The 27,607-nt window shown below is 39.2% G+C and overlaps 2 protein-coding genes across 5 annotated transcripts in view; one reads left to right on the forward strand and one right to left on the reverse strand.

Moving 5' to 3' along the window:
- Positions 1 to 27,607, forward strand: part of LOC105490484 (transient receptor potential cation channel subfamily C member 5) — a 327,334-nt gene that overhangs the window by 187,704 nt on the left and 112,023 nt on the right. The window lies entirely within an intron of this gene.
- LOC105490482 (TRPC5 opposite strand) lies at positions 414 to 27,016 on the reverse strand. 3 transcript variants are annotated; one of them, XM_011756186.2, is made up of 4 exons: positions 26,933 to 27,016; positions 6,632 to 6,777; positions 6,224 to 6,312; positions 414 to 1,128 (listed from the first exon to the last, which is right to left on the reverse strand). In XM_011756186.2, the coding sequence occupies exon 4, from the start codon at positions 816 to 818 to the stop codon at positions 483 to 485; it is 336 nt and encodes a 111-aa protein (XP_011754488.1). In that variant the 5' UTR covers positions 819 to 1,128; positions 6,224 to 6,312; positions 6,632 to 6,777; positions 26,933 to 27,016; the 3' UTR covers positions 414 to 482. The 3 variants fall into 3 exon arrangements, with proteins under 3 accessions (XP_011754488.1, XP_011754489.1, XP_011754490.1); XM_011756187.2 differs by lacking the exon at positions 26,933 to 27,016 and adding an exon at positions 26,849 to 26,925; XM_011756188.3 differs by lacking the exon at positions 26,933 to 27,016 and adding an exon at positions 21,161 to 21,241.

The following is a 27,607-nucleotide window of genomic DNA, read 5'->3' on the forward strand; positions in this document are numbered from 1 at the left end:
AGGAGTTATATCCTTTCAAATAAAAGCATCCCAACATTGTCTTGTTAATGTGAATGTATTCATTTACTGTGATGCTACCCTGGGGGATATTCCCCTTTTCATTTCCACTCATTGGAGAGCAGTGAAATTAGTCCCAAGATGTGATAGAGTTTGTCAGTTCTCCCTTCCATAATTAGGTGAGGAATTTCTTTTCTTTACTATTGTTTGCTCCCATCATCAGAAATTCTAGCATGACAGTAAGTACAGGTAAAGGGAGACCTACATGGCAAAAGCCAGAACTTTTTGAATAATAACAAAGAGGAAAAAAAGATCAGCTTTTGCTAGAAGTAAATCAAATCTTACTTGTTATATGGGTTATTAGTAATGAAAATGTGCAGAACTGTGAGAAAACACATATTGCTAATATACAGAAAATAAGAATATATTGAAACAGAGAAATGATCAGTTTTCACATCCCTGGGGGCGGGGGCAGAAATTGGGTCTTAGTCACTTGTTAAGTCATCATTTATACCAGAGACTGTATCTTCATATAAGTTATCCATGTCTAACATAGCCTGATCTATATCAAACATTAGGTCTTCATCCTCTCTTGGTGTAAGTATTGAGTCTAAGTCTGAGAGATCAGGGAGATCTGGTAGCGAAGGCTCCTCAGGAAGAGGTGCATCTGCTTCAGTCTCTTCTGCTCTACCATTTTCTTCTACATAAGGAACTTCTTGTACTTGTATAATGAATTGTAAAAGCTCATCAGCTATTCTTATTAACTGGGCTACACAAGCAACAAGTCCATCAATGAGTACAGGAACTGACACAGAATCCATGCTGCAGTGCTCTTCTAAATAGATAAAATATCACTACAAGCTCTAGCAAATGGACTCTCGGTGACAATGGATAGTATAAGGGGCTAACAAAGGTTCTGTGGTTGGTTTAGGCCAGAAATTAAGATGTTGATATGATTATGATGCTGATCAAGTACAGAATGAGAACAGTAGAACAATAGAACTTTTTGATGATGTTGGTAAACCGTGCACAGAATTTATATATGGTACTCTTGTTTGTACTAGTGGTGAACTGCTATTATAATGACCATCAGGCGGACTGTCACAGCCAAGAGAAAACAGCAAAGCAGACCTAATAATAAAAAAGAGAGATATAAAGATTAGTATCTTTGAGCCTTTATCCATCCTACAGGCTACAGCTACTGGTTACCCCATCAAGAATTGCCGTTAAGCTTGAAATGATATGTCTAACTATAGCCCCTCCTTTGTTGCTGGCCTTGTGAGGCTCTACTACTTCTCTTTCCTTTGAAAACCTCATGGTCTTTATCTCTTGTTAAGAGATTTGGTAGAAAAGTAAGCATAGGCAGTTTGTCTGTCTTTCCTGAACATCTCATTTGAGGAAGGATACACTCACTCAGGGTCTGTCAATTATTAGCACCTTTGCCTCATTGCCATTTATATCTGGTGCTGCTGAATTCTTTCTGTGTTTTTTGGAATCCATTCATTAAAATTTCCAGATGCCCTGCAGCCTGGGGAGTTTATGGTAAATAAAAGTCCTATATTCTCTGTATTTTGCCAAACTTTGGAGAATTTCAGTTATAAAACTAGTTCCTTGATAATTTCCTATTACTCCCCCTCTTCCATATCTAGCAGCTCGTTCTTCCAACTTTATCTAAAGCTATGGTTGTACTATTTTCATCTGCATTTCTGGTGGGCTCTTTGCAAACTCACTTTCTGAGTAAGTATATACTTGTGTAAGGCAATATTATTTGTTTGAAAATCTAGATATTGACTCAATATAATCTACCTGCTACATTTGTCTGGTTTACCACTCCCCACCACACTTAAAGTGAACCTGTTGAGGATGCAGGAAGTTTTTAGTATTTTGACACATCTCATATTTCTTACTCACTTGTTTATTTGATTCTGTTTTTCTAACTCTTTCTTCTCTACTAACCTGGTACATACATGCCCACATGCCCTGAGGTTTCACAAGCCCATCCTACAACCTTAAATTGAACTGAAAAGGGAGCCGAGTTGAAACTTAGAGTCCCTAAAACTTCAGGGTATACATTAGTTTTGGGGGCCTAGATTATCTCCCCTCTCATTCCAAATAGATTATTCTGCTTTTCCATTCTGATGAGCTGATACATGTCTTTATAAGAATTTCTAAATTCCTTTCACAAATTTATTTTCATATCTCCCTTTACCAGATTGTATTTCCTGCAATAGTCCAGTTCTGTATGGCTGATCAGTGTAGCTATGTACCTTTGGCCAGTTTTTTTTTTTTTCTTGGTTATATCTACATGTTAAATTTCTGGCTATTAACTCTGCAAATTGGGCTAACTTTCTTTCTCCAGCTCCAGTCAGGCTTTTCCTAGTTGAAAGCCTTAGGAGGTAGTCATCTATATAACTCCTTTAGGATTCTACCAAGTCTATTATTGCCCAGTTTTCAGCAGTTCTGACCAGAGTGGGGCCCAGCAAGCCACAGACTTCACTTTCAGCTGACTGTAATCCTTGGATATTTATTGGAGTACAGAAAATCATCAGCCAGATGATCTGTGATTTGCACATAGAGCTTGCTGGTCTCCACAGGGCCTTTTTCCACCCACTCAGTTGTATACTATCTCCACTTAGTATAAATCCTGTAAGATCACTACATTTTTTTTTGTCCCAAATCCTAGCAGTAGACATGGGGTTTTCCCTGATGATAAGGGTCACAACAATAATGACCAGAAGGCACGATTTTGTTGGAGGCAATTTTCCATATGGAATATAGGAGAATGGGTACTAGAGGCAGAGCAATTTGTTTTATTAATTCAAAGGATCTGTTTGTTTAAGAGAAAAACGTCTCATGAAAGAAAATATGGAGAGAAATCAAGGAAAGGAATTCGGCATTTATTTAGAACATGCATCAGCTCATCAGAAGGAAAACACAGAAGAAAGATGTGTGTTAAATATTGTTAGAGAGCACCATCACATTTTTCAAAGGAAGCAATAACTACTATATGGTATATACAGCCCAAAGGCACAAGAAGATGACAGGAACACCCTCACACAAAACCTATTTAACTTCTGACTTCCCATTCACCCAGTTTTTTTTCTCAACTTCTCTATCTTCCTCTGGGACTCCTTTATTCCTCCTCTTGGTCAATATGCTTCCGTTTATTCACCTATGTGTTTCATTCTATTTCACACCCTCTCTATCTCCATCTACTCTTACCCTTTTCCATCATCTTTTCTTGTCTCTCTCTCCTAAAACTGGGAAAAAAAACTGGAATAAATTATATTTGATTCATCAAATTTTTATTGTATTTATTGAGTTGTACATTACACAACCTAAACATAAAAAGCAGAGAGGTAGAACATTCCATATTTTGCTCTCTTATAAGACAAATGTAGTTACTTATTACTTTTTGTGGCCCTTGATTTTTTTTGTGGGGTGGGGGACTCAGTCGCTTTTGATGGGAAAAACAATTAGTGACCTTGCCTTAACTTTCTTGACCCTTATATTAGCTGATCCACCATTTTTATTCTCAAACCATCTCAGAACTTAGCAACTAGAAGGTGAGGAGAGGGCAAGAAGAAACTTGAAGAAACTGCTAAGTATTCCAATAATAAGAAAGAGTAACAGTGTAGCATCAGCTTATGCCAGTTATGGCAATTTCCAAAGCAACCAACTCTGGACACCTCAGCTAGCCTAAAGGGGTATTTTGGATAGTTTATGCCTAGCCTTAACTCACTTTAAGGGACTTTTTATTAGCTATATCCTCTGCCTGGGATTCCTTTCTCCTTGGTGGGGGAGGAGTGGGGACTTCGGGTCATTCTGATATCTACTTTAATATCACCTCCTCAGATTTCTTACTCCTCAACCTGGGTAAAGCCCCTAATCATCCCTTTCCCATTACACACAAATTTCATTTTTGCATGATGGTATCTATAGCTAGCTCATATTTTCTTGTTTAATTATTTGTTTTTCTGTCTCTCACCTTACCCCTACATACATATAGACTAAAATGTAATTGTCATGAGACTAAGAAATCTGTCTGTTTTGTTTTCTGCTATATCCCCAAAGAACAGAAGAGTGCTTGCCAGCATAGTATGTAATCAGTAAGTGTCTTTGAAAAAAACGAAATAATGGAAGGAGGGAGGGAGGAACAACTTTCAGCACATTCATTCCGTAAATATTATCAAGCTTCAATCATGCATGTGGGAAACAGGGGATACAAAAATGGACCAACTCATCAAAACATACAGTTAATAAAATGAACAGGCAACCCAAAGACTGAGAGAAAATATTCACAAAATATATATCTGACAATGAACTTTCAACCAGAATATATATATTCTGGTTGAAAATATATAACATATGTATACGACATAAATATATAACAGAATATATATATTCTGGTTGAAAGTTCACTGTCAGATATATATTTATATATATATGTGTGTGTCTATACATATATATATAAAGAACCCCTACAACTCAATAATAAAAAGACGAACAACCCAACTTAAAAATGGTCAAAAGATCGGAACAGACAATTCAAATGAAGAGCTAATAAGCACATGAAAATATCCTCAACATTATTAGTAATCAAAGAAATGCAAATTGACATCACACTAAGATACCACAATACACTCAGTAGATTGGCTAAAATTAAAGACTGATAACATCAAATATTGACAAAGATGTAGAGGAACCAGAATTCTCACACACATTTATACTACTGGTAGGAGTATAAAATCGTATTATGTTTTTGGAAAAACATCAGTTTCCTATAAAACTAAGCATATACCTATCTATATCCCAGCAATTCCACTGCTAGGTATTTACCCAAGAGAAGTGAAAGTTTACAAAGTGACTTTTACAAGAATAGCTATAGAAGTTGTACGCATAATCACCAAAAAGGAGAAAGAGCTCAGGTATCTATCAAGAAGAGAATGAATAAGCAAACTGTTGTATAGTCACACAACGTGATACTGATAAGCAATAAAAAGAAAGGCACTACTGACAGGGACAACAACATGGAGGAATAATCAACATTATACTTAATGAAAGAAGCCAGACACAAAAGATTACATGCTGTATGATTCCATCCATACACAATTTTAGAAAATGCAAAATAATCTATGTAGAAAAAAAATCAGAATAGTGGTTGCATTTATGGGAGTAGGAACTGATTGGGAAGGGGCATAAAGGAACTTTCTAGAGTGATGGTAGTGAACATGTTTAGATAAGGTCATGGGTTACACAGGAGTATACATGTGTCAAAACTCATTGAATGGTACTCTAAAAATTTGTACATTTCGCTATATGTAAATTTTACTCCCTTCAAAAAATTAACCAAGCATAATCCCCAGCCTCTGAAAGCATATGTCAGATGCAATGATGTGCCCATAAAAAATTTTCTAATAAATTGTCACATTAATGGGAGACCTATTGTGTATCAAGGACTGTAAAATCCACTTTTCTTATATTACAGGTTGAGTATCCCTTATCCAAAATGCTTGGTACCAGAAGTGTTTTAGATTTCAGATTTTGGAGTATTTGCATATACATAATGAGATATCTTAGGAATGGAACCCAAGTCTAAACATGAAATTCATCTATGTTTCATAAACACCTTATACACATAGCCTGAATATAATTTTATAGAATATGTTTAATAATCTTGTGCACTAAACAAAGTTTGTGTACTCCAAACCATCAGAAAGCAAAGGTGTCATGTTGGTGCTCAAAACGTTTTGGATTTTGAAGCATTTAGTATTTCAAATGTTGAGATTAGAGATACTCAACCTGTAGTACATTTAATCCTCACAATAAAATCATCCTATGAAGTTATAGGTGGAAAAACTGAGGATCAAAGAGATTCGGTAATTTGTCCATGAGCACATAAGTAAAGGTGCAGAGATGGATATCAGCCCAGGTCGGACTTCTAATACCCTATGCTAGAGGGCACAAATTTAGGTGACTACAGGAGCAAATCTGCCTTATTCAGGGCCAGAGCTGACATCTCATTCTCCTAAGCAGAAATAGAACTGAGAATGTTAATGTCATTTGCTATCCCATAAACTGGCTGAATTCCAAGTTGAATGTGACTTAGGCAGATTAGTCCCCTAAGAAATCCCCACTATCTGTGACTGGGAGGTTCAGGGATATATCCATTATCTATCCTTCCACTGACCTACTGAATTGGCCCAAATGTTCATAAACTACTTACCTGAGATAGAGCTGAGAGGGATGGGGGTATCAAGGCTCAGCCTATTAAACAATTTGCAGACTTTGCTTCCAAACAGGATGTGAACGTTCCTGCAACAACAACAACAAAAACAACACCCCCACACACACCAAAAAAAAAAAGATAAATTGCTAAATCGATAAGCAAGGATGAGATTAACCAACATTTCAAAGAGCAAAGAGCCCTTTCTAAGTGAACTGACAATCGGACTTTTTTCCTTCCCTGTGACATTTGCTAATTCTGGGCACTGTTGAAGATGAAGCTTGACTGTAAAGCAGAAGGACTCTCCTGAGGAAAGGAGAAATGAGCATAACTTTTGGCAGTTGGGAGACACTAAAATAATGGGCTGGAAACTTGAGAAGCCCAAAATGCAGGGCTAGTTTTTCTTACCTGAAGTCATCTGAGTTCTGGGCTGGTGTCTGGGCAGGAAAGGCACAGGAAAATCTCCTGCAGTCTCCTGGTACTTCAGAGACAAATTCTCCCTCTAGAGGGGAACTGCCCCAAACAGGCCACCGGTCTCCACTTTAAAAGGTTACCTAGATTTTGAAGTTAGAGGGACAAAGGGAAAACTAATGAGTCAAAAAGATCAAAACCACTCCCAAAGGGCAATTTGGACAAAATGATTCTAAAATGCATAAAGATACATAAAGGGCTAGTGATATTGAAACATCTTCAGGAAGAACAAATTGAAGGACATATGCTACCAGATATCAAGGCTAGTTATACAGTTACAGAAATTAAGACAGCATGGTACTGGCTGAAGGACAGACAAATCAATGGAACCATGACCCTTACCTCATGCCAGATACCAAACTAATACTAATAATGATTTGAAATGAATCATAGGCCTAAATATGAAAGTTAAAACAACAAAGCTTCTAGATCACACCACCAGAGAAAATCTTCATGATCTTAGGTAGGCAAATACTTCCCATAGGACAGAAAACATTAACCATGAAAGAAAAGATTAATTACACCTTAAGAGGATGAAAAGCCAACCACAGACTGGGATAAAATATTCACAATATATATCTAACAAAGGACTTATATCCACTACACTCATACATTTTTTAAACTCCTACAAATCAATAAGAAAAATATAATCAGTCTAATTTTTTAAAAATACAAAAGAATTGAACTGGCACTTCATAGAAGAGAATATCCAAATGGCTCATGAGCATATAAATAGGTGTTCATCACTATTACTCATCAGGGAAGTGCAAATTAAAACCACAATGAGATATGCAAAACCCACCAGAAGAGCTAAAATGGAAAAGACTGACAACACCAAGAACTGAAAACATGGAACAACTGGAACTCTCATAGATTGCTGGTGAAATTGTTAACTGGTACAACTACCTTGGAAAACTATTTGGCAGTATCTGCTAAAACCAATAATACCTCTATCACATGACCCTGGAATGCTACTCCTAAGTATATAACCAAAGGGTGTACAAATATCCACCAAGATACAGGTACAAGAATGTTGAAATAAACCAGATGCATGAAATTAGCTATCATATCACTCCATTTACATGAAATCCAAGAACAGGCACACAAATCTATGGGAAAGAAGTGAACAAAGTGGTTACCTCTGGGTAGGGGGTTATTGACTCGGAAGGGATATGAGAAAGCCTTCTGGGATGCTGGGAATGTTCTACATCTTGATATAATCACATATGTTAAAAAACAAAAGCATTGATATGCACCCTTAAAGTTTGTGCAGTTTATTATATGCATGCCATACCTCAAAAAAATAGTTTTATTTTTTAAATTTTAGGCCTCCATCCTACAAAAACTAATGAGGACAGCAAGACAGTGATAAAAGTCTTACCAGGATTCAGCAAGCCAGTCATCAAAGTTAATGAAAATGGAATGAAGTATGAATATGCAGGGGAGAGTCCCTTTGGCCTGTGTGGCTCTCTACTTCACGGCAGTGCTAAGGCAAGAGACCCTTATGGCTAGGCAGTTTTTAATTGATACAAGATGAGATAACCTATATCTTACAAGTAGCTCATAAAGACCCCTGAGGCAGAGGCCATACTATCCATCTGGTAACTGACATCTTTGACCCCATTAAATTTTTATTAATCTCTCTCTCTTTTGACATTTTCTGTCTGCACAACTAATCAAAAGTCACTATTTTTCTTTTAGCTGAAAGTCCTATCTGGCAATTTTGCAATGCTCCTAATTGGAAAATTGGCAATAGTAGGATGGAAAAAAAGCAAAGAAATCCAAATCCTCTGGGTCTATCTTTATAGTTGATAAGCTTCTTTGTATTAGGTAAGGTAAATTAGTTCATATCCAAGGAGAACAGAGGCAGTTATGTGGGAAATATTAAAATGTACCTTTAGTGAGGGTGGGTGCCAGATTCCTATTTACAAACAGGTAAATTTTTTTTCCATAGTGCTCCCTTCTCCAATGCTACAGTAACATTTGGATACATGCATTCGATATAGATTGTTTTTAAAAAAAACGCCTACAGACATATAACTTCTCATTGCCCTCTTCACCCCTTGAGGAAACGTCAAGAGAACTTTATCCACAAAGGGGCAAATTTTCACAATTTTGACATAACAGAAGCATCTCTAGGGGCTTTTGTTCATAAAATGAACAAAAAACAGTATTTACACTTTAAACTCTTTCTGAAAAAGCTACAAACTTTTGCCTTTGAAAAAATAACTGTGTGCAATACAGCATTTGCCTGTTATAGGATCTGACATTTAAAAATCCCCATGAAGCATCTTTAATTTATCAAGAAAGAAAGGAAAGAATTGTGCAGCTGAGGAGCTAAACATGGCCCCTTCTTGAAAATATATGAAAAATTCAAACCTAAAACTAAAAAAAGGGGGAGTAGGAAATGTCCTTATGGTCAATTTAAACCAAACTCTACTGAATTTCTTTCCTCCTCCAAATTTGTTCATTGCTTCAGAGAAAAATCAGACTGGCTTACCCTTCAGAAAAACAACTTAGTAGAGAAAAACAACCACTTTTGAAAATACATCTTGGTTATTTTCCTAGACAGATACAGTGTTTCCTCAAAATACTGTTCGAACATGAGGATAGACACTCAATCTTAACCTGGTAGGACCCTACACAGGCTTGCCCCTGAGGCTTGGCCACTATGAGATGCTCCCAGGCCCTTAGAGAGTCTGGAAAGAGATGTAATACTTCTAGAAAGATTTTTTTTGGTTTTCAAATATTACAGTGCAGATGACAGGGTCTAAAATAAGGGAAATAAAAACAGAGCTTGGAGGTAACAAGAACAGGGGTTCTATTTCCAAGTCTTTCTTCAGCTTTCTGAGAGGGGAAAAAAAAGTTGTGGTTGTTTGTTTGTATATGCTTTTTGGGAGAGATATAAAATGATACCAGTGGTTATAAGGATAGGATCTGGTATCCAAAAAAAAAAAAAAAAAAAACACAAAACCTGTATTTGAATTTCAACTTCACCACTTACTAACTAGAAGGTTGCTAAGCTACTCTTTGTGTCAGTTTCCTCATCTGTAAGATGAAGATAATGACAGTGGTGAGAATTACATTAGTTAGTTAGCACAACAAATTTTAAATGGTGTCTGGTATATAATTAGCACCTAATAAATGCTAGCCGATATAATTGCACTGGAGAAATTCCAGGATCTGGGAAATAGTATGTGGTACATCATGACTAGTGAATAGCTACCTATGGAAGGCAGGAGAAGAGATGGCTGCAGGCATTACAAAAACTGGAAAGACATGCCAGAGACACAATTCATCTCAGAGTTAGAACCAATATTCGAGGATGACTTTGAGCTTGGGTAAAAATGTGAGGGAACAAGACTGTCTTGAAGCTGTAGTTCACCAATGACCCTTTCAGGAGACCTAAGGACAATCAAAGACTGTAGAGAATCCTTGAGGATTAGCAAATCCTCCTAGTCTAACTTCCTCTGAAGCACTTCCTTATTCTGGCTTTGAGCTTTGGTGGGACTGTAGCTCACATGCACCACTCCTGGCCTGGTGAAAGCTAACTACATTGTGAGCTACACAGTGACTATGCCTCCAACATACTGCCAGTTACACAAAGCATGCCCTCCACCTGGTATTGTGACAATGATTCTTTCGAAGCATGAAATCCTTAGAAACATTTACTTGGAAAGTAATCGGCAAGGTCATTGAGACAAGACAATAAAGGCCCATTATCCTATGTCTAGCGTGACTTCACCCAAACTAATTCAAAGTTTCAAGTATTCCTTTGTGAATCATTTGGATAAGAAGGAGAGCATTATGCAGATATCTTTGTGTACTTTTTACTTCATACCATCCTAGCCTGGATTTAGTCCCTAACTTCAGAAATATATCTCAGAAATTTGATAAGAGAAAGACGAAGCACCAGTTGTGGCCTCCTCTATGTTTCTATGGCAAATGCCAGCTTGCCAAGAAAGAACAGGTTAGTGTATTTTACCACATGGAAAGATGATCACAGATTACAGATTGCTTCCCTCTGCCTGCAAATGTGCTTAATGCCTGTCCACCAAAGGAAAGGCCCTTCTGTTTTTAATGATTTCAAAATAACATTCCATAGCATCCCTTGGTAATTCATTCCAATATGTTATAGTTTCTTTCTTCTGGTAATTATATCCTCAACTATGTTCACATACATTAACTTATAATAATCCTGTGTAGTGGCCATGCGCGGTGGCTCATGCCTGTAATCTCAGCACTTTGGGAGGCCAAGGCAGGGCAGGCGGATCACGAGATCAGGAGTTCAAGACCAGCCTGGCCAGCATAGTGAAACCCCATCTCTACTAAAAATACAAAAAATTAGCCGGGTGTTGTGGTGGGCACGTGTAATCCCAGCTACTCTGGAGGCTGAGGCAGGAGAATTGCTTGAACCTGGGAGGCAGAGGTTGCAGTGAGCTGAGATCGTACCATTGCACTCCAGCCAGGGCGACAGTGTGAGACTCTGTCTCAAAAATAAAATAAATAAATAAATAAAATAATCCTCTGTAGCAAGGATTATACCTATTTTACAGTTGAGGAAATGAACCAAATAGGGTAACTGACTCGCCAAGATTGCATAGCTGATTAGTAGCAGAGCAAGAATAAGAACCTGAATTCTTGGCTATTATTAAAAAGTCAGAAAATAACAGATGCTAGTGAAGTTGCAGAGAAAAAGAAATGCTTATACGTTGTTAGTGTGAGTGTAAATCAGTTCAGCCATTGTAGAAGACAGTGTGGCAATTCCTCAGACCTAAAGACAGAAATACCATTTGACCCAGGAATCCCATTACTAGGTATGCACCCAAAGGAATATAAATCCTTCTATCATAAAGACAGATGCACACATTATGTTCATTGCAGCACTATTCACAATAGCAAAGACATAGAATCAATCTAAATGCCCATCAATGGTAGATAGGATAAAGAAAATGTGGTACATATACACTATGGAGTACTATGCAGCCATAAAAACAAGATCATGTCCTTCGCAGGGAAATGTTTGAGCTGGAGGTCATTATCCTTAGCAAACTAACACAGGAACAGAAAACCAAATATCACATGTTCTCACTTATAAGTGGGAGCCAAATGATGAGAACACATGGACACATAAAGGGGAACAACACACACTGGGGCCTATCAGAGGGTCAAGGGTGGCAGGAGGGAGAGGATCAGGAAAAACAGTTAATGGATACTAGACTTAATACCTAAGTGATAAAATAATCTGTAAAACAAACACGCCATGACATGGGTTTACCTATGTAACAAACCTGCACTGGTACCCTTGAACTTAAAATAAAAGTTAAAAATTTTTATTTAATTTTAAAAAGAACCTGATTCTTCAGATTCTTGGCCTTCTTCAGACTCTTGACCTTCTTCAGACTCTTGGTCTGACTAATGATGCTCCGGGAACCTCCACATCACCAGCAGAATAAGAACCAGTGTTAAGATATCAACAAGAACACAATATGTTTGTCTCTTGGTGTACAAAGAGGACTGGTTCCAGGACTTTCCACAGATACTAAAACCTGTGGATGCTTAAGTCTCTGATATGAAATGGCGCAGTATTTGCATATAACCTATGCACATCCTCCCTCATACACTTTAAACCAGGGGTATCCAATTTTTTGGCTTCCCAGGGCCACACTGGAAGAATTGTCTTGGGCCACAAATAAAATACACTAACACTAATGATAGCTGATGAGCTAAAGAAAATTGCAAAAAAAAAATCTCATAACATTTTAAGAAAGTTTATGAATTTGTGTTGGTCTGTATTCAAAGCTGTCCTGGGCGACAGTTTGGACAAGCTTGCTTTAAGCCATACCTAGATAACTTATGATGCCTTATACAATGTAAATACTATGAAAATAGTTTGTTTTACAATATTGGTTTAGGGAATAATGACAAGAATAAAAAGTCTGTACATGTTCAGTACAGATGCAATATTTTAAAAATATTTTTGATCCACAGTTGGTTGACTCCATGGATGCAGAACCCACAATACAGAGGGCTGATTGTATAGCCATGATAGTTTGCTTACCAAGTGGATCAAAGGCCAAAAGTCCCCTTGAGGACAACCATTTCATTATTGTCATCCCTACATACTATCATTCCCAGAGTGTCCCTATAGTGGAAAGCCCTGCTAAAAAAAGAAGATACAAAAAACCTAGCTGAACATTAAAATCACCTTAAGATCATATGCTGATCCATGAAAATAAAAAATAAGGCAAGAGTATGTGGTTTCCTGCTTTCTAACTTCTCTATATTTACCTCTGAGATAGATACACTCAGAATAAATTGAAGAAAATGAGGCAGAAAAAAATTTCCGAATATCCTAAAGAAAATGCTTTACCCTTGGCCATGAGCTTCCTTTCCCTTTGAGGATTTCGTACCTCTACCTCCCAAAGTTTCTAAGGGAGCCAAAGGTTAGCATTTTAAACATGGGCAAAGAGTGAATCCCATTGCTTTATATGCTTGACACTCAGAAAAGCACATCAGGGTTACAACACAGTCCTCTGGCAAGAGCCCTCCCAATACTAAACCAGCATGCTGTTCAAGTGACAAGATAAATGGAGTTTTCCTTGTATGATTTCTTACAGTATTTCTTTTTTAATATTAGCTAGAGCCAGGGGAATCTGAAGGCAGGCTCACTCAATAGGAACAAAATTTCCCTCTCATCTGTTATGACTGATATTACCAAGGTTAAATACTTATGTCCTGAAACTCACTTTTAATTAAATATAATGGCCACTCCACCTTACTACCCTTGTTAAAGTCACCAATGACTTCTGCACTTCTAAATCCAATTATCAGCTCTCCATCTCATCTTACTTGTCCTATAAGCAGGCTTTAACATGGCCAATCACTCCCCAAGTCCTCTTCTTCTTCATGTGTAGTCACTCTCTTGGTGATCTCATATGGGCTGCAGATAAAACCTATAGGCAGATGGCTCCCAAATTTATTTAGCCAGCTTAGGCCTTTATCTAAAATCTCATACTTGTTTATCTAATTGCATTACATTGATTCCTGTAAAATTCAACATAGTACGTTCAAAACTAAATCCTTGGTATTCTCTCCCAAACTTACTCCCTTACAGCCTTCCATCTCAGTAGATGGTAATTCTATCCTTCTAACTACTCAGGCCAAAAAATCCACAGTCAATCCACCAGGGTATCCTGTTGGCTCTGCCTCTAAAACGTATCCACATCCACAATCTGATCACTTGTCATTGTGAGACACCATCATCTACCCTCTCACCTTGATTATTTTGACAGCCTCCTGACAGGAGTCTCTTTGCCTTGCCTCACTACAGTCTCTTTTCTTTTCTCTTTCTTCTTTCTTTTTTTTTCTTTTTTTTTTTTTTTTTTTTTTTTTTTTTTCTGAGTTAGAGTCTTGCTCTGTCACCCAGGCTAGAGTACAGTGGCATGATCTCAGCTCACTGCAACCTCCACCTCCCAGGTTCAAGCCATTCTCCTGCCTCAGCCTCCCAAGTAGCTGGGATTACAGGCATCCACCACCATGCCCGGCTAGTTTTTTTTTTAAATAGAGACAGGGTTTCACCATGTTGGCCAGGCTGGTCTCGAACTCCTGACCTCGTGATCTGCCCACCTTGGCTCCCAAAGTTCTGGGATTACAGGCATGAGCCACCGCACCCAGCTACAGTCTCTTTTCAACAGGACAGACAGTGATCCCTTTAAAATGGAAGTCAGATCATGTCACTCCTCCATTTAAAACCCTCTGATAACTGCATTTCCTTTAGCATAAAACCCAAATCCTTATAGTGGCTTATATGGCCCTGCATAATATAATCTGCAACTTTATCTTCTGTCTTTCTCTCTCCTGCTCTCTTCTAGCTCCTCTGGCCTCCCTGTCATTCCTCAAATTCACCAAGCATACTTCCTCTTTAGGTTCTTTATACTGGCTAGTCTGCCTGGAATGGTCTTGACTCAAATATCGAAAGAGCTAAATCCCTCACCTTCTTCAATCTCTTTGCTCCTATCTTGCCTTCTCAATGAGTATTTCACTTACCACCTTTGTAAATTTTAACCTCCCCCTCCCAACTTGGCAGTCCTGAGTCTTCCTTATTCTGCTCTAACTTTTTAAATTTTTCTTAGAAATGTATCACTTTCTACATATATAGTTTACTTATTTATTATGATGATCATTTATTTTCTGGTCTTCCTCTCTAGAATGTAAGCTCCATGAAGGCAGGGATCTCTGTTTTATCTAAGTGCAAGAACAGTATCTAGCATATAGAAGATATTCAGTAAATATTTGTTACTAATAATTTGTAAGGACTAATAATTCCTTACATTTTTATAGTGTTTTATGCTTCTAGTGCTTTCACATGGTATCCCATTTAATCATCTTAATTACTATATGAGGTGGGTAGGGCAACACAGAATTTATCTCCATTTCACATTTAGGAAAATTAAAATCCAGAGTGGTAAAATGATCTACCCAAGAGCTATTCTACATAGCTGGAATGTGGTAAGACCAGAAACCTAGCTTTGCACCCTTTTTCTGTAGCCTCCAATATTATACTGCAAAGCCCATAGTCCTTGAGGAAAGACCTTCCAGATTCTTTGTTAGGAAGGGAACATGCCCAGCTTGTGCCACTAACCCAGTGCCTTGAAGCTTAATGTGTTTTACCAGCAAATGCAAAGTCAATTAAAGACCTGAGCTTATGTGGGGAATCGCCTTGTGAATATGAGAGAAAATGATTCCCAAATGGCACTCTCTCCAAGAAAGAAAGAAAGCAACATTTGAATATCCCAGCTACTTAGTGGAATAAATTATTCGTTTCTTCCTAACTAGCTCTGCCTTCCTCTGGCATTACCCACTAAACCAAACAGTTCTCCAAAGCAATGTAATAGCATAAAGGAGAAGTGAGAGTCCAAAAAGGCATCTGCGACCTAACATACATCCCAGTGGCCTCTTCCACTGTGCCACCATCTAAGCCACTAACTGCCCATGTTGAAGCTTTCCCACATTGCCACTGCCAAACAGAAAGAATGGAGACTGTCCCTTTAAATGTACCACCAAACAGGAAGCTGATGTTTACTTGGCAGGGGAAGAACAAGATACTTTCATGCTTGGCATACTGCTACCATTGGCATCTAACCCAGAAGCTGCTGCATTCTGCAGGGGTGGCAACTATTTTGTCCTCAGGATAACATAGTGGAAGATGCAGCTATATTTACATACAGGCTTTTTAATAGAGATGCCTGTCACCCCTGGTAAGCTCACAGGAGGCAACAGAAATGGCACAGTCAGAAAAGGCAAGCCAAGTCCTCAGTACCTTCTGGCAACTGAATCCACAGTACCAGAGAGGGAGGCCTTGATCTCTTTCTCTGGCCCCCAGAATGTCTTATACCAGGGGTATATCCAGAAACCCTCTGAAGTATTACTGAGTAGACCGGGTTTGTCTTCAGTGCCCTTGTCAGAACTGTCTTTTCCAAGATCACACCAAATCGAGTAGTTGAGGCTTGACTCTACTTAGTCAACTCTGATGCAAGCCTCAACAAATATCCCATAATGAAACAGCATGCAACAATTCAATAAATAAAACCTCTGGCTGAAAAAAAGAAGTGTCATTGCAAGCACAATCTACCAAACGCTTAACAGATTTTAGATAATACATGGATGCAAACATCACTGAAACATGCAGAAACGTACAACCACCTTGGCGACACGGGTATGTACTAAAGTATCTGACACTGAGGAAGTAGGAAGGATGGAAGAAAAGACATTATTTTATTTTATTTTATTTTATTTTATTTTATTTTATTACAAAGTTTCGCTCTTGTCGCCCAGGCTGGTGTGCAATGGCACGATCTTGGCTCACTGCAACCTCTGCCTCCCAGGTTCAAGCAATTCTCCTGCCTCAGCCTCCCGAGTAACTGGGATTACAGGCGCCCACCACCATGCCCAACTATTTTTTGTATTTTTAGTAGAGACAGGGTGTCACCGTGTTGGCCAGGCTTGTCTCAAACCCCTGACCTCAGGTGATCCAGCGGTCTCGGCCTCCCAAAGTGCTGGGATTACAGGTGTGAGCCACCAGGCCTGGCTGAAAAAACATTATTTTTAAGGGGAATATTGACTTTGAAGGCAGAGAAACCGAGGTTCAAGTCTAAAAGTTTTCTTGCCTTAGATCACTTAAGCTCACTATGACTCACTTTCCTGATCAGAAATAAGGATGATGACAATAAGCAAGTATTAATTTTGTGATGTAGACAATGTTTAATTATGGGGAGATGCCCTATTGCTTTAGTTTTTTAAAAAGTGTGGCTTTTGAGTTTAAACATAGATTTAAACTGCACTTCTGATACTAATTGTATGGCATTGCAGAAGGCACTTATTCTCTCTAAACCTGAGTTTATTCATCTATATTTTGAAGATGATGTTGACACCTATCTCAAGTGGATGCTATAATAATCAAACAAGAAAATGTTATGAATGTGTTTTATAAGCCATGAACTCCAAGACAAAGAAAAGTTGTTTTTTGTTTTTTCTTAAAAAAAAAAAACCTTTGATTGGAGTGGCCAACCAATCTGACTTTCCAGGAATAAGGGGTTTTCCAAGACCCAGAGTTTTCAATGCTAAATATAGAAAACCTTAGGCAAACCAGGATGAGTTGGGCACTCTAGTCTTGACTAACCTTTAATTAGGCCAATGTCCTCACTAGACCTTAACTGAGATGGCTAGGCCTTAACCAGATTTAGTCCCTGGCTCTGCCTTAAGTGGACTCTTACTAGGACTTAACTAAGCTTACCCCTTTCTAGACCTAACTGGGTTAAATAGGCCTTAAATAGGCCTAGGTCCTTGCTACACATTAAATTAGAAATGAATAGGCCTTCTCTAGACTTAAGTCCTGGCAATGCCTTATCTAGACTGATTAGATATTAACTAGGCATAGTCCCTGGCTAAGCTAACTGGGCTGTGACTAGGACTCAACTAGGCATAAGCCTGGTTCCACCTTCACTGAGTTGACTAGGCTTTAACTAGGCTTAAGCCTTGCTTTTGCCTTAACTAGACTCTGACTAGGCTTTAACAAGACTTAAGGCCTGCATTTGCCTTAACTAGACTCTGACCAAGCTTTAACTAGACTTTGGCCCTGGATAGGCCTTAACTGGGCTGGCGATCTTAACTAGGATGACTAGGCCCTAAGTAGGCTCAAACTCTGGCTGGAACTTGACTAAAGTCTGACCACAGCTTTTCTAGGCTTAGACCTTGACTAGGCCTTAACCGGGTCCAGGTTATACCTTAACTAAACTCTATGTCTCCTTTAGAATTATGCCCTAGATAGGCCTTAACCATGCTTTGACTAGGACTTAAGTAGGCTGATCCTCTGGATAGGCTATAACTGGGCTAATTAAACCTTAACTAATATTAGCCCTCACTAGGCTTTAACTGGGCTGGTGAGACCTTAATTGTGTTAAATAGCTCTTAACTAGTCTCAGGCCTTTGCTATACTTTAACTAGACTCTGACTAGGCCTTATCTAAACTTAGGTTATGACTAGACCTTACCCAGGCTTAGTCCTTGGCTAGGCTTCAGCTGGCTTCTGACTAAACCTTAACTGGACTTTGGCCCTGGTTAGGCTGTAACTAGGCTAGCTAGGTTTAAACTGGGCTCAGGCCATTGTTACATTTTAAACTATATTTTTATGAGGCCTTAACCAAGATGGCTAGCCTTTAAGTAGGCTTGGGCCTTGGATGTACCTTTAAAAGACTCTGTTTACACCTTAATAAGCTAGGGCCCGGCACTAGCTTAACTAGTTTCTGATTAAATACTTAAGTAGATTTAGGCCTTAACTGGGCTCTGACTAGGCCCCTAACTAGCTCTGACTAAATATAAACTAGGCTTAGGACATGAATAGTCCTTAAAAATACTCTGATAATACCTTAACCAAGTCAGTTAGCTTTTAATTAGGCTTACGCTGTGGCTATACCTTAATAAAACCCTAGCCAGGCCTTAAATAAACTTAAGCCCTGACTATACCTTAACTAGTTTCTGCCTAATACTTAACTAGACTTAGGCCTTACCTAGGCTCTGACTTCACCTTAATTAGGCTTAAGGCCTGACTAGGCCTTAACTGGGCTCTAACAAAGTGTAAACTAGTGTTAGGTAATGGCTAGGCCATAACTGGGCTTTGACTCACACTTAACTAGGCTGAAGCCCTGCCTATACCTTGATTAGGCTTCACTACATCTTAACTAGGCTTAGGTCCTGGCCAAGTGTTAACTAAGTTCTGATTAGGACTAAACTATATTTATAACCTTGCTAGGACTTAAGTAGACTAGAACTACAACATAATTAGGCATAGGCCCTGGCTAGGACTTAACCTGGCTCTGACTAGACCTAAATTAGGCTTAGACCCTGGCTAGGGCTGAACTGGCTTCTGACTAGACCTAACCTAAGTTTAGGCATTGGTTATGCTTTAATAATACACTGATGAGGTCTTAAGCAAGCTAGCTAGCTTTTAACTAGGCTTAGTCCTTGGCTATACTTTATCAAAATTCTGACAGGCTCTTAACTATGTTTAGGCCCTGACTAGGCTTTAACTGGCTTAACTAGACCTGAATTAGGCTTAGGCTCTAGCTAAGTCTTAACTGGGCTAACTAGGCCTTAACTAGGTTAAGGCTTTGACTCAGTCTTAACTAAGTTCTGACTAGGACTCAACTACACTTATGATCTTGCTAGGGCTTAACTAGACTAGGACTGGAAATTAACTAGGTTTAGACTCTGGCTAGGGCTAAACTGGACTGACTAGGCATTAACTAGGCATTGGCCCTGAATAGGTCCTAGTTGGGCTGACTAGAACTTAACTAGCCTCTGACTAGACCTAAATTAGGCTTAGGCCTTGCCTAGGGCTGAATTGGGTTCTAACTGGACCAAAACTAGACTTGGACACCAATTATGCTGCAACAATATCCTAATGAGGTATTAACCAAGCTAACTAGATTTAACCGTGCAATCTAGACCAGAAATAGGCTTAGGCTCTGACCAGGTCTTTTTTTTTTTTTTTTTTAAACAGAGTCTTGCTCCATTTCCCAGGCTAGAGTGCAATGGCACGATCTCGGCTCACTGCAACCTCCGCCTCCCAGGTTCAAGTGATTCTCCTGCCTCAGCCTCCTGAGTAGCTGGGATTACAGGCGCCCACCACAATGCCCAGCTAATTTTGGTATTTTTAATATAGATGGGGTTTCACCATGCTAGTCAGGCTGGTTTTGAACTCCTGACCTCAGGTGATTCTCCTGCCTTGGCCTCCCAAAGTGCTGGGATTACAGGCATGAGCCACCGTGCCCAGCCGGCTCTGACTAGGTCTTAATTGGGCTGACTAGGACTTAACTAGACTTAGGCTCTGTCTCCACCTAACTGATTTCTGAGTAGGCCTTAAGTGGGCTTAGCCCCTGGTGAAATTGTAACCAGGCTGCCTAGGCATTAACTGGGCTGAGCAAGCCTTAACTAGGCTTTGGTCTTGGCCAAGTCCATGGCTAGAGCTTAACTATGCTTAAGCCTCAAGTAAGCCTTATCTAAGCTGAGGTGCTGGCTAGGCCTTAACCAGACCTTGGCCCTAGTCTTGTCTTGATTAAGCTGTAGTCAGGCCTTGGCTAAATTCCAGCTACTCTTTCGTAAGGATCACCTCAATAATATATTACCTCTAGCCCTCAGCTCCTCCAGTTTGTATCTGTCATTACCTCAGTTATCCTGCAGTTTCAGGCCCTACTCTGGGTCATAAAGAAGTCAGAGGCAGGACCCCTACCTTACCACACTGCAACAGGAAACAGACTGCTTATAGGCTCTTTGCAGCCAGATGCACTTATAGTATAAAACAGGAAGCAACCCCTGAATTGACACTCCCAAGAAATCAGGGGGATACTCTTTTATGTAACACTCCACTCAGAATTATATTTTTATTTCAGCCAATGAGAATGGTCTGTAAAACTTCTTCCAGGACACCGACATTTTGTAATAAGGTTATAACAAACTTAAAACATAATATAGCATTCCTAAGTACAGTACAGCAGGTGACTCTATGGCTTTTGCCCATAATGTGCAATTGGCACTTTAGAAGAGAGATCTTCCTACCTACCTTACCACACTGCAACAGGAAACAGACTGCTTGTAGACTCTTTGCAACCAAATGTATTTATAGGACAAAACAGGAAGCAACCCCTGTATTGACACCCCCAAGAAACCAGGGGACACTCTTGTATGTAACACTCCACCTGGAAGTATATTTCTATCTCAGTCAATCAAAATGGTCTGTACAACTGTTTCCAGGACACTGACATTTTGTGACAAGTTAGTAACAAACTTATGTAACAAGTTTGTAACAAACTTAGAACACAGCATTCCTAAGTACAGTACAGGAGGTGATTCTTTGGCTTTTGCCCATAATGTGCAATTGGCAGTTTAGAAGAGAGATCTTCTTACCTACCTTACCACACTGCAACAGGAAGCAGACTGCTTGTAGGCTCTTTGCAGCCAGATGTATTTATAGGATAAAACGGAAGCAACCCCTGAATTGATACCCCCAAGAAACCAGGGAACACTCTTGTATGTAACACCCTACCCAGAAGTATATTTCTATCTCAGCCAATCAAAATGGTCTGTACAACTGCTTCCAGGACACCAACATTTTGTAACAAGTCTGTAACAAACTTAGAACATAGCATTCCTCAGTATGGGAGGAGACTCTATGACTTTTGCCCTTAATGTGCAATTGGGAGTTTACTTACCTTACCACACTGCAACAGGAAACAGACTTCTTATAGGCCCTTTGCAACCAGATGTATTTATAATATAAAACAGCAAGCAAACCCTGAATTGACACCCCCAAGAAACCAGGGGATACTCTTCTATGTAACACTCCACCTGGGAGTATATTTTTATTTCTGCCAATCAAAATGGTCTGTGCAACTTCTAGGACACCGACATTTGGTAACAAGTTTGTAACAAACTTAAAACATAGCAGGCCGGGCACAGTGGCTCACGCCTGTAATCCCAACACTTTGGGAAGCCGAGGCCGGTGGAGCATGAGATCAAGGGATTGAGACCATCCTGGCCAATATGGTGAAACCCTGTCTCTACTAAAAATACAAAAAGTTAGCTGGGCGTGGTGTTGCGTGCCTCTAGTCCCAGCTACTCGGGAAGCTGAAGCAGGAGGATCACTTGAACCCAGCAGGCAGAGGTTACGGTGAGCAGAGATTGCACCACTACATTCCAGCCTAGTGACAGAGTGAGATTCCATCTTAAAAAAAAAAAAAAAAAAAAAAAAAAGAAAACCACAAAACAGCATAGCATTCCTAAGTACAGTACAGGAGGTGAATCTACAGGTTTTGCCCATAATGTACAATTAGCATTTTAGAAGAGAGATCACCAATGCACTAGATTGCAGTAAAGGGAGTGTAAGCTTTACCAAGCTGAACTTTGAGCATTTGTAGAACCTATGAACTCTCCACAGTTAGTTATCAGTTCCATTGTGAGGAAGTAGCCAGTCTGACACATACTGGCTTAGCCTGCTATAGGATACTGAAATACTTGTTTAATGATGATAAATCCAGAGCAGAGAATAGGCAATCATTCCTATCTATTAACTTCATGGATTCCTAGTGATGAAAGACTGGTAATTGGTTCCAACCTTGGCTATATTATTTAGTTTGGGAGCATTTATTTGTATATACACACACCTTCTAGTAAAATCCATTTGATTCATTGCACATTGGGAGTTCACTTTGGCCCAACTAATCATTTTTGTCATCTGTACCAAGTTCTAAGTTAAACTTATATCGGCCTGTACAGTCCTATCAACCTTTTCAAGTACACAGTGACTTAGGTATCAGTCCTGCATGAACTAACTGAAGTTTGTAGGTTCTATTCAGAGCAAAGCAGGTAAGCAGCTCTGTTCACAGGATAGTGCCTGGACAGGTCCTGTGGCTGTGGGATATAACCAGTCTTTACATTAAGCTATGTATAGCAGTATGTCAAAAGAACTGATCTGGGCACCAGCACTGGAAAGTTAATACATTCATTCATTCATCCCACAAATATTTATTAATCATCTTCTGTGTGCCGGATATTATCCTGAGACTGGGAATATGATGGCAAGCACATATAGCCACAACCCTTGACCTAATGGAGTTTTCATTCAACAAACAAAATCAGGAGAAGATCTGCACAGCCATGAGTTGAAGCCTAGATTAAAACAATCTGTTTGCTACAAGGCAAGGTCAGATGTGATAGGCAAAGCCTACAATGACAGAACAGCTGTAGGAAAATAGCCATGTGGTTAAAAAAAAAAAGCAGCAACAAATGAATATCATCTTCATTTTAAAAATATGAAAACAGAGATGTTTCCTAACATCACCACCACCACTACCATGTCATTCTGAGAAAGCCATTTATATTTTTTGGTCTTTGATTCTTCCTTCTATAAAATGGAATCACTTACCCATTTGGAAAAAAAAATGAAGAGAAACTGGACTAGATAAGTAAATCCTAAATTACACTAGCAAAATGGATAAGAGCCACAGGCTTTAGAGTTGAACAGATGGGGGCTTGAATCTCAGCTCTTGTCACCTTGTAGCTATATGCCCCTGGCAAGATTTAACCTGACTGAGCCTCATATTTCTTTCTCTGTAAAAAGAGGATAGATACTAATCATGCCTATCTCAGGCTGTCATGGGGACAACATCTAAGAAAACATGGAAAATGCTTACTGCAATAAATTGCCATGCTCTGTTAAGAAACAGGAAGGAGGAGCTATGCCTTGCACAACCTTGATTATTTTTATTTGGATGCATAACTCTTTAGTGTCTTAAGAGTATTTAGCAGGTACTTGATAAAGATGTGCTGACTGGTTTATTGGACTTCACCATAGGGCAATAAGAAGATTCACAGGGCAATAGCAAGGACCAAAGCCTGGAAAAGGTGAGAGAACACAGCAACAGATCAGGGATTTTCCTTATCCTCACTCCTAGTCAGCTTAAGCCACATCCATTCATTCCCTTTGACCATAAAAAATAAACATCTTTCTGGGACCACAGGCCCCATTGGAATGATACATAAAGTCTCAGGAAGACATTTCAAGTTCAACCTGAAGAATGAGAGTCAAGGTCTCCTGAATTCTCTGCTCTGAATGAGCACTGAAACCTTCTCCACCTTTCTTTTACAACTCTCCCTCTTTTTCTCTCTCTTTCCATTCTCTGGCCAATCTCTGAGGAGGCTACCAGCAGAGTTACAATCTAATACTTGAAAGATGCTTTGAAAAGAATAAGTGTTATCAACTATTAGTTGCACTGTATGAACAAATTCATAAATACTTCCCTTACTGTTGCAGAAACATTACACACCACTGCTGTGACTAGACCTCTTTCTAGCTTAACTTTGATATTCCGGATCATAAGGGAAGTTATGTTGGCATTATTTCAGTACTTGGTGTTTAAGTGCAAGTGCGGAGCCATTCACTCACTCCAGGGAGAAGCAAAGAAAGGAATGACTTTAAGGGTCTCAAAACTGAAAACAAATAACCAAGAATGTTATACATGTCTTTCTGTAGGCTGTGAACTGGGTAATAGTGTTTCTCACTCAAGGAAGACTTTGGATTGCCCCTGCTGAAGGACAAAGGGATAAACAGACTAGGCCCAGATCACCTAAAGCAGTGGTTCTCAGGGCTGATGTCCCTCCGCACCACCCCTCCACCCACCTGTCTGCCCACCAGGAGCATTTGACAATGTCTGGAGAGGCTTTTGGTTGTCACAATTGAGGGGAGGTGCCATTATCAATTAGCGGGTAGAGGTTGGGGAAATACAAAACATCCTACAGTACACAGAACAGTCTCCAAGAATGAAGAATTATATAGCCCCCAAAGCCAGTACTGTTCAAGTTAAGAAAATCTGACCTGGAGAATCTTTCCATCCTAACAACCAGCAAATATTTCTGAAGGTCTTTCTTGTGGCCACTGTGATTTACTATATAAGCCATAGTCTCTGCCCTAAGGAAACTTAGAGTCTAACAGGGAGATCAGCCAAGCACACTGAAGCAATCAGGAAATAATAAAGTATATCAATCGGTTTTTTTTTTTTTTTTTTCTACAGAGTGTGGTCTAGCCTCTGGGTACTATAGGAGCATTTTTAAAATTTTATTTTATTTTTAAATGACATAATAATTGTATTTATTGATGGGATAGAATGTGATATTTTGATATATGTTTACATTATAGAAGGGAGAGAACAGCAGGCATATCAAGTTCAGAAAAACTTCCAAGAAGAGTTGGATCTTGAGCTGATGTTTGAAGGAGGCTATTACTCTTTCCCTTCTCCTCACTGCTGGCAGAAACGTGAATCTAAGCTTGCTGCCCATACTTCTTTACTTCCCACTCTCTGTCAGTATCTTGTAATCTGATTTCAGGACTCCATAGAAAATTTATTTTTCTTAATCACCAGAACCTATCACCTATCCTCAATATTAATCTACATCAACCCTCATCTTTTAAAATTTTCCTTCTTTATTGACTTCTGTGACATCATCATTGTGTTCTGGTCCACTTTTGACTTCTCATGACTCAGCCTCAGGTTTCTTTTTACAGCCAACCTACATAGGTAGGTGTGCAGCCACCTCCAGCCTGCTGCCTTTTTCTTTCTCACAATTTCCTCTTAATTATTTTATTCATTCATTTATGCCCCTTCTCATTCCACAAAGGATTTGCAGTAGTTACAATCTCATGCTATGCATTTTTCCTTAATTATTATACCAACTCCTGTGGTTTCACCCATCATCTCTATACAGGCAACTCCCCAAGCTGTGCCTCTGACTCTGACTCTGATGTCCTTCCTACACACCACACTACCTGCCTGATCACCTGCTGAACACCATCCATATATGCCTCAAATCCAGCATATCCTAAACTTGAGGTTTACCCAGGACTTAGTTTTAGCACTGAAGTTCCATGTCCTCAGAATTCCCTCAGCCCCGAGCAAACCAGGACAGTAAGTCACCACAACAAAAATGAACTCAACAGTGTCTGTTCCAAACCCAGTCTTCTTCATGAACTCCTAATTCCTCTCCATCATTTAGTAGCAGAGATAGCCTCCTTCTGCATAAACCTCAACTCCTCTTTGCCTTCCATCTACTCATGCAACTGATTGCCAGATATTGTCAGTTTTATCTCCAAAATATCTGCTTTACTATCACTTCCTTTCAACTTTCACTGCTCTAATTCAGGTCTTTATTACCTCTAACCTATACAATTACAGGAGACTCCTAATCAGTCCCCCTGCCTCCAGTCACTCTATCACCCTACTCCCATCCCTTTTGCCAATTCATCTTCCAAACTGCAAAGATTGATCATTCTGAAACCCAAATGTGATCATCCATAGATAGTACTCTTCTAATCAATATTGAAGTTTTATAGAATGAACTCCGAGAACAGCATTAAACTCAGGCTCCCAGGCATTTGAGCATGATGACTACACAATATGACACTTAAGAAATGTTGTTATGAATGTCTAAAATACACAGAGTATTAATATGAGCTCTAAGTGAAAGGGAAAATCAAAAGAGAACAAAAACTACCACCATACCCTTGAGAAGCCAGGAACTGAGTTTGTCGGTTCCAGTTTTGCATCTTTTCATTTCTTTGGAGAAGTATATGATAACCACAGTTAAAGAAAGTAAATATTGCCAGGGAATTCTGGGTGGTAGAGACTCATTAAAGCCTTGATATTCATATGAAACAGAATCATCTGGAAGTCGTATTATGCAGAAACTAAACTTGAGAGAGAATTCACTTGTTCCCTCAGGGCGTTAGGTCTTAATTCATCTGTGGCCCTACTCCCTAATTACCTCTGCTGCAAGAGCCATAGGCTTTCCATCTCAGACTGGCAAGGAAAAAGAGAATTTACATGAATGATGTTTCTATCAGTGACAGGAAATATGTATCCCACTTGAATAAGGGCTATGGCGCTCCCAATATAGATTATGAAAAATGAAAAACTGCCAGGTGAAGAAGGCAAGCGCTTTCCCTAGAGGAGAGAGAGCTCGTCCTTTCCTCTCTGAGGAAAACTTACCTATCCTCTGTCTTCTCTCATAGACTTGCAAGTGGTAAATTGTTTATGAAGCAACTCACCTTAGGAGTGAGGGGTTGACCTTCACAGAGATGTTAGGAAAAGATGGCTACCACAAACATCAGAGACGTAATCCAAAGGCTTACCTCTCTAATGGTAGGGATTTTCATCACATGGTAGGTAACCTCCTCTTCCGTCTACATAAATAAGAGATATAGCTCCCACCTCTTCAGAAACCTCTTCCAACTATGGTCCTGCGTTTTTTGTTTGCCACATTTGTTTTTTCTAGTTTTTTTTTTTTTTTTTCTCTCTAGCTTCATAGGACATTGAAACATTGTTGTGTTTCATTTATCTCCCAAAGACCTTGCCTGTGAAATTTATCATCCTTTCATTTTAGGTACTTCCCAGTCAGAAACCCACATGCACACACACACAGACACACACACCATGAACAAAAACACATCCCTTCTTTGTTTAATAGCATCAACAGCCTCCCGCTCCCTCAACCTGGGAGATGTGAACAGCCATAGTTGCTACCCTAAAGGAGTTTAGGATCTAATCAGAGGCATCAACCAAGCACGACTAAGAACAAAGAAGTACATGTGACAGTCCTATTTTTTCTACAGTTGCTGCAGGAACTAGGAGAATGGGGAGGTCAGCATAAACTGCAATATTTAAGAAAACATCACATTAATCAAAGAATGGAATCAGAGTCCATTGAAGTGTAACACAAGGGAAGGATTTTGAAGACACCAAAAAAAAAAAAAAAAAAGAAAGAAAGAAAAAAGAAAAACATCACAGAACTGGAGATTTTCTTCCTG

The sequence above is a fragment of the Macaca nemestrina genome, chromosome X (assembly GCF_043159975.1).
Source record: "Macaca nemestrina isolate mMacNem1 chromosome X, mMacNem.hap1, whole genome shotgun sequence".
NCBI classification, from domain to species: domain Eukaryota; kingdom Metazoa; phylum Chordata; class Mammalia; order Primates; family Cercopithecidae; genus Macaca; species Macaca nemestrina.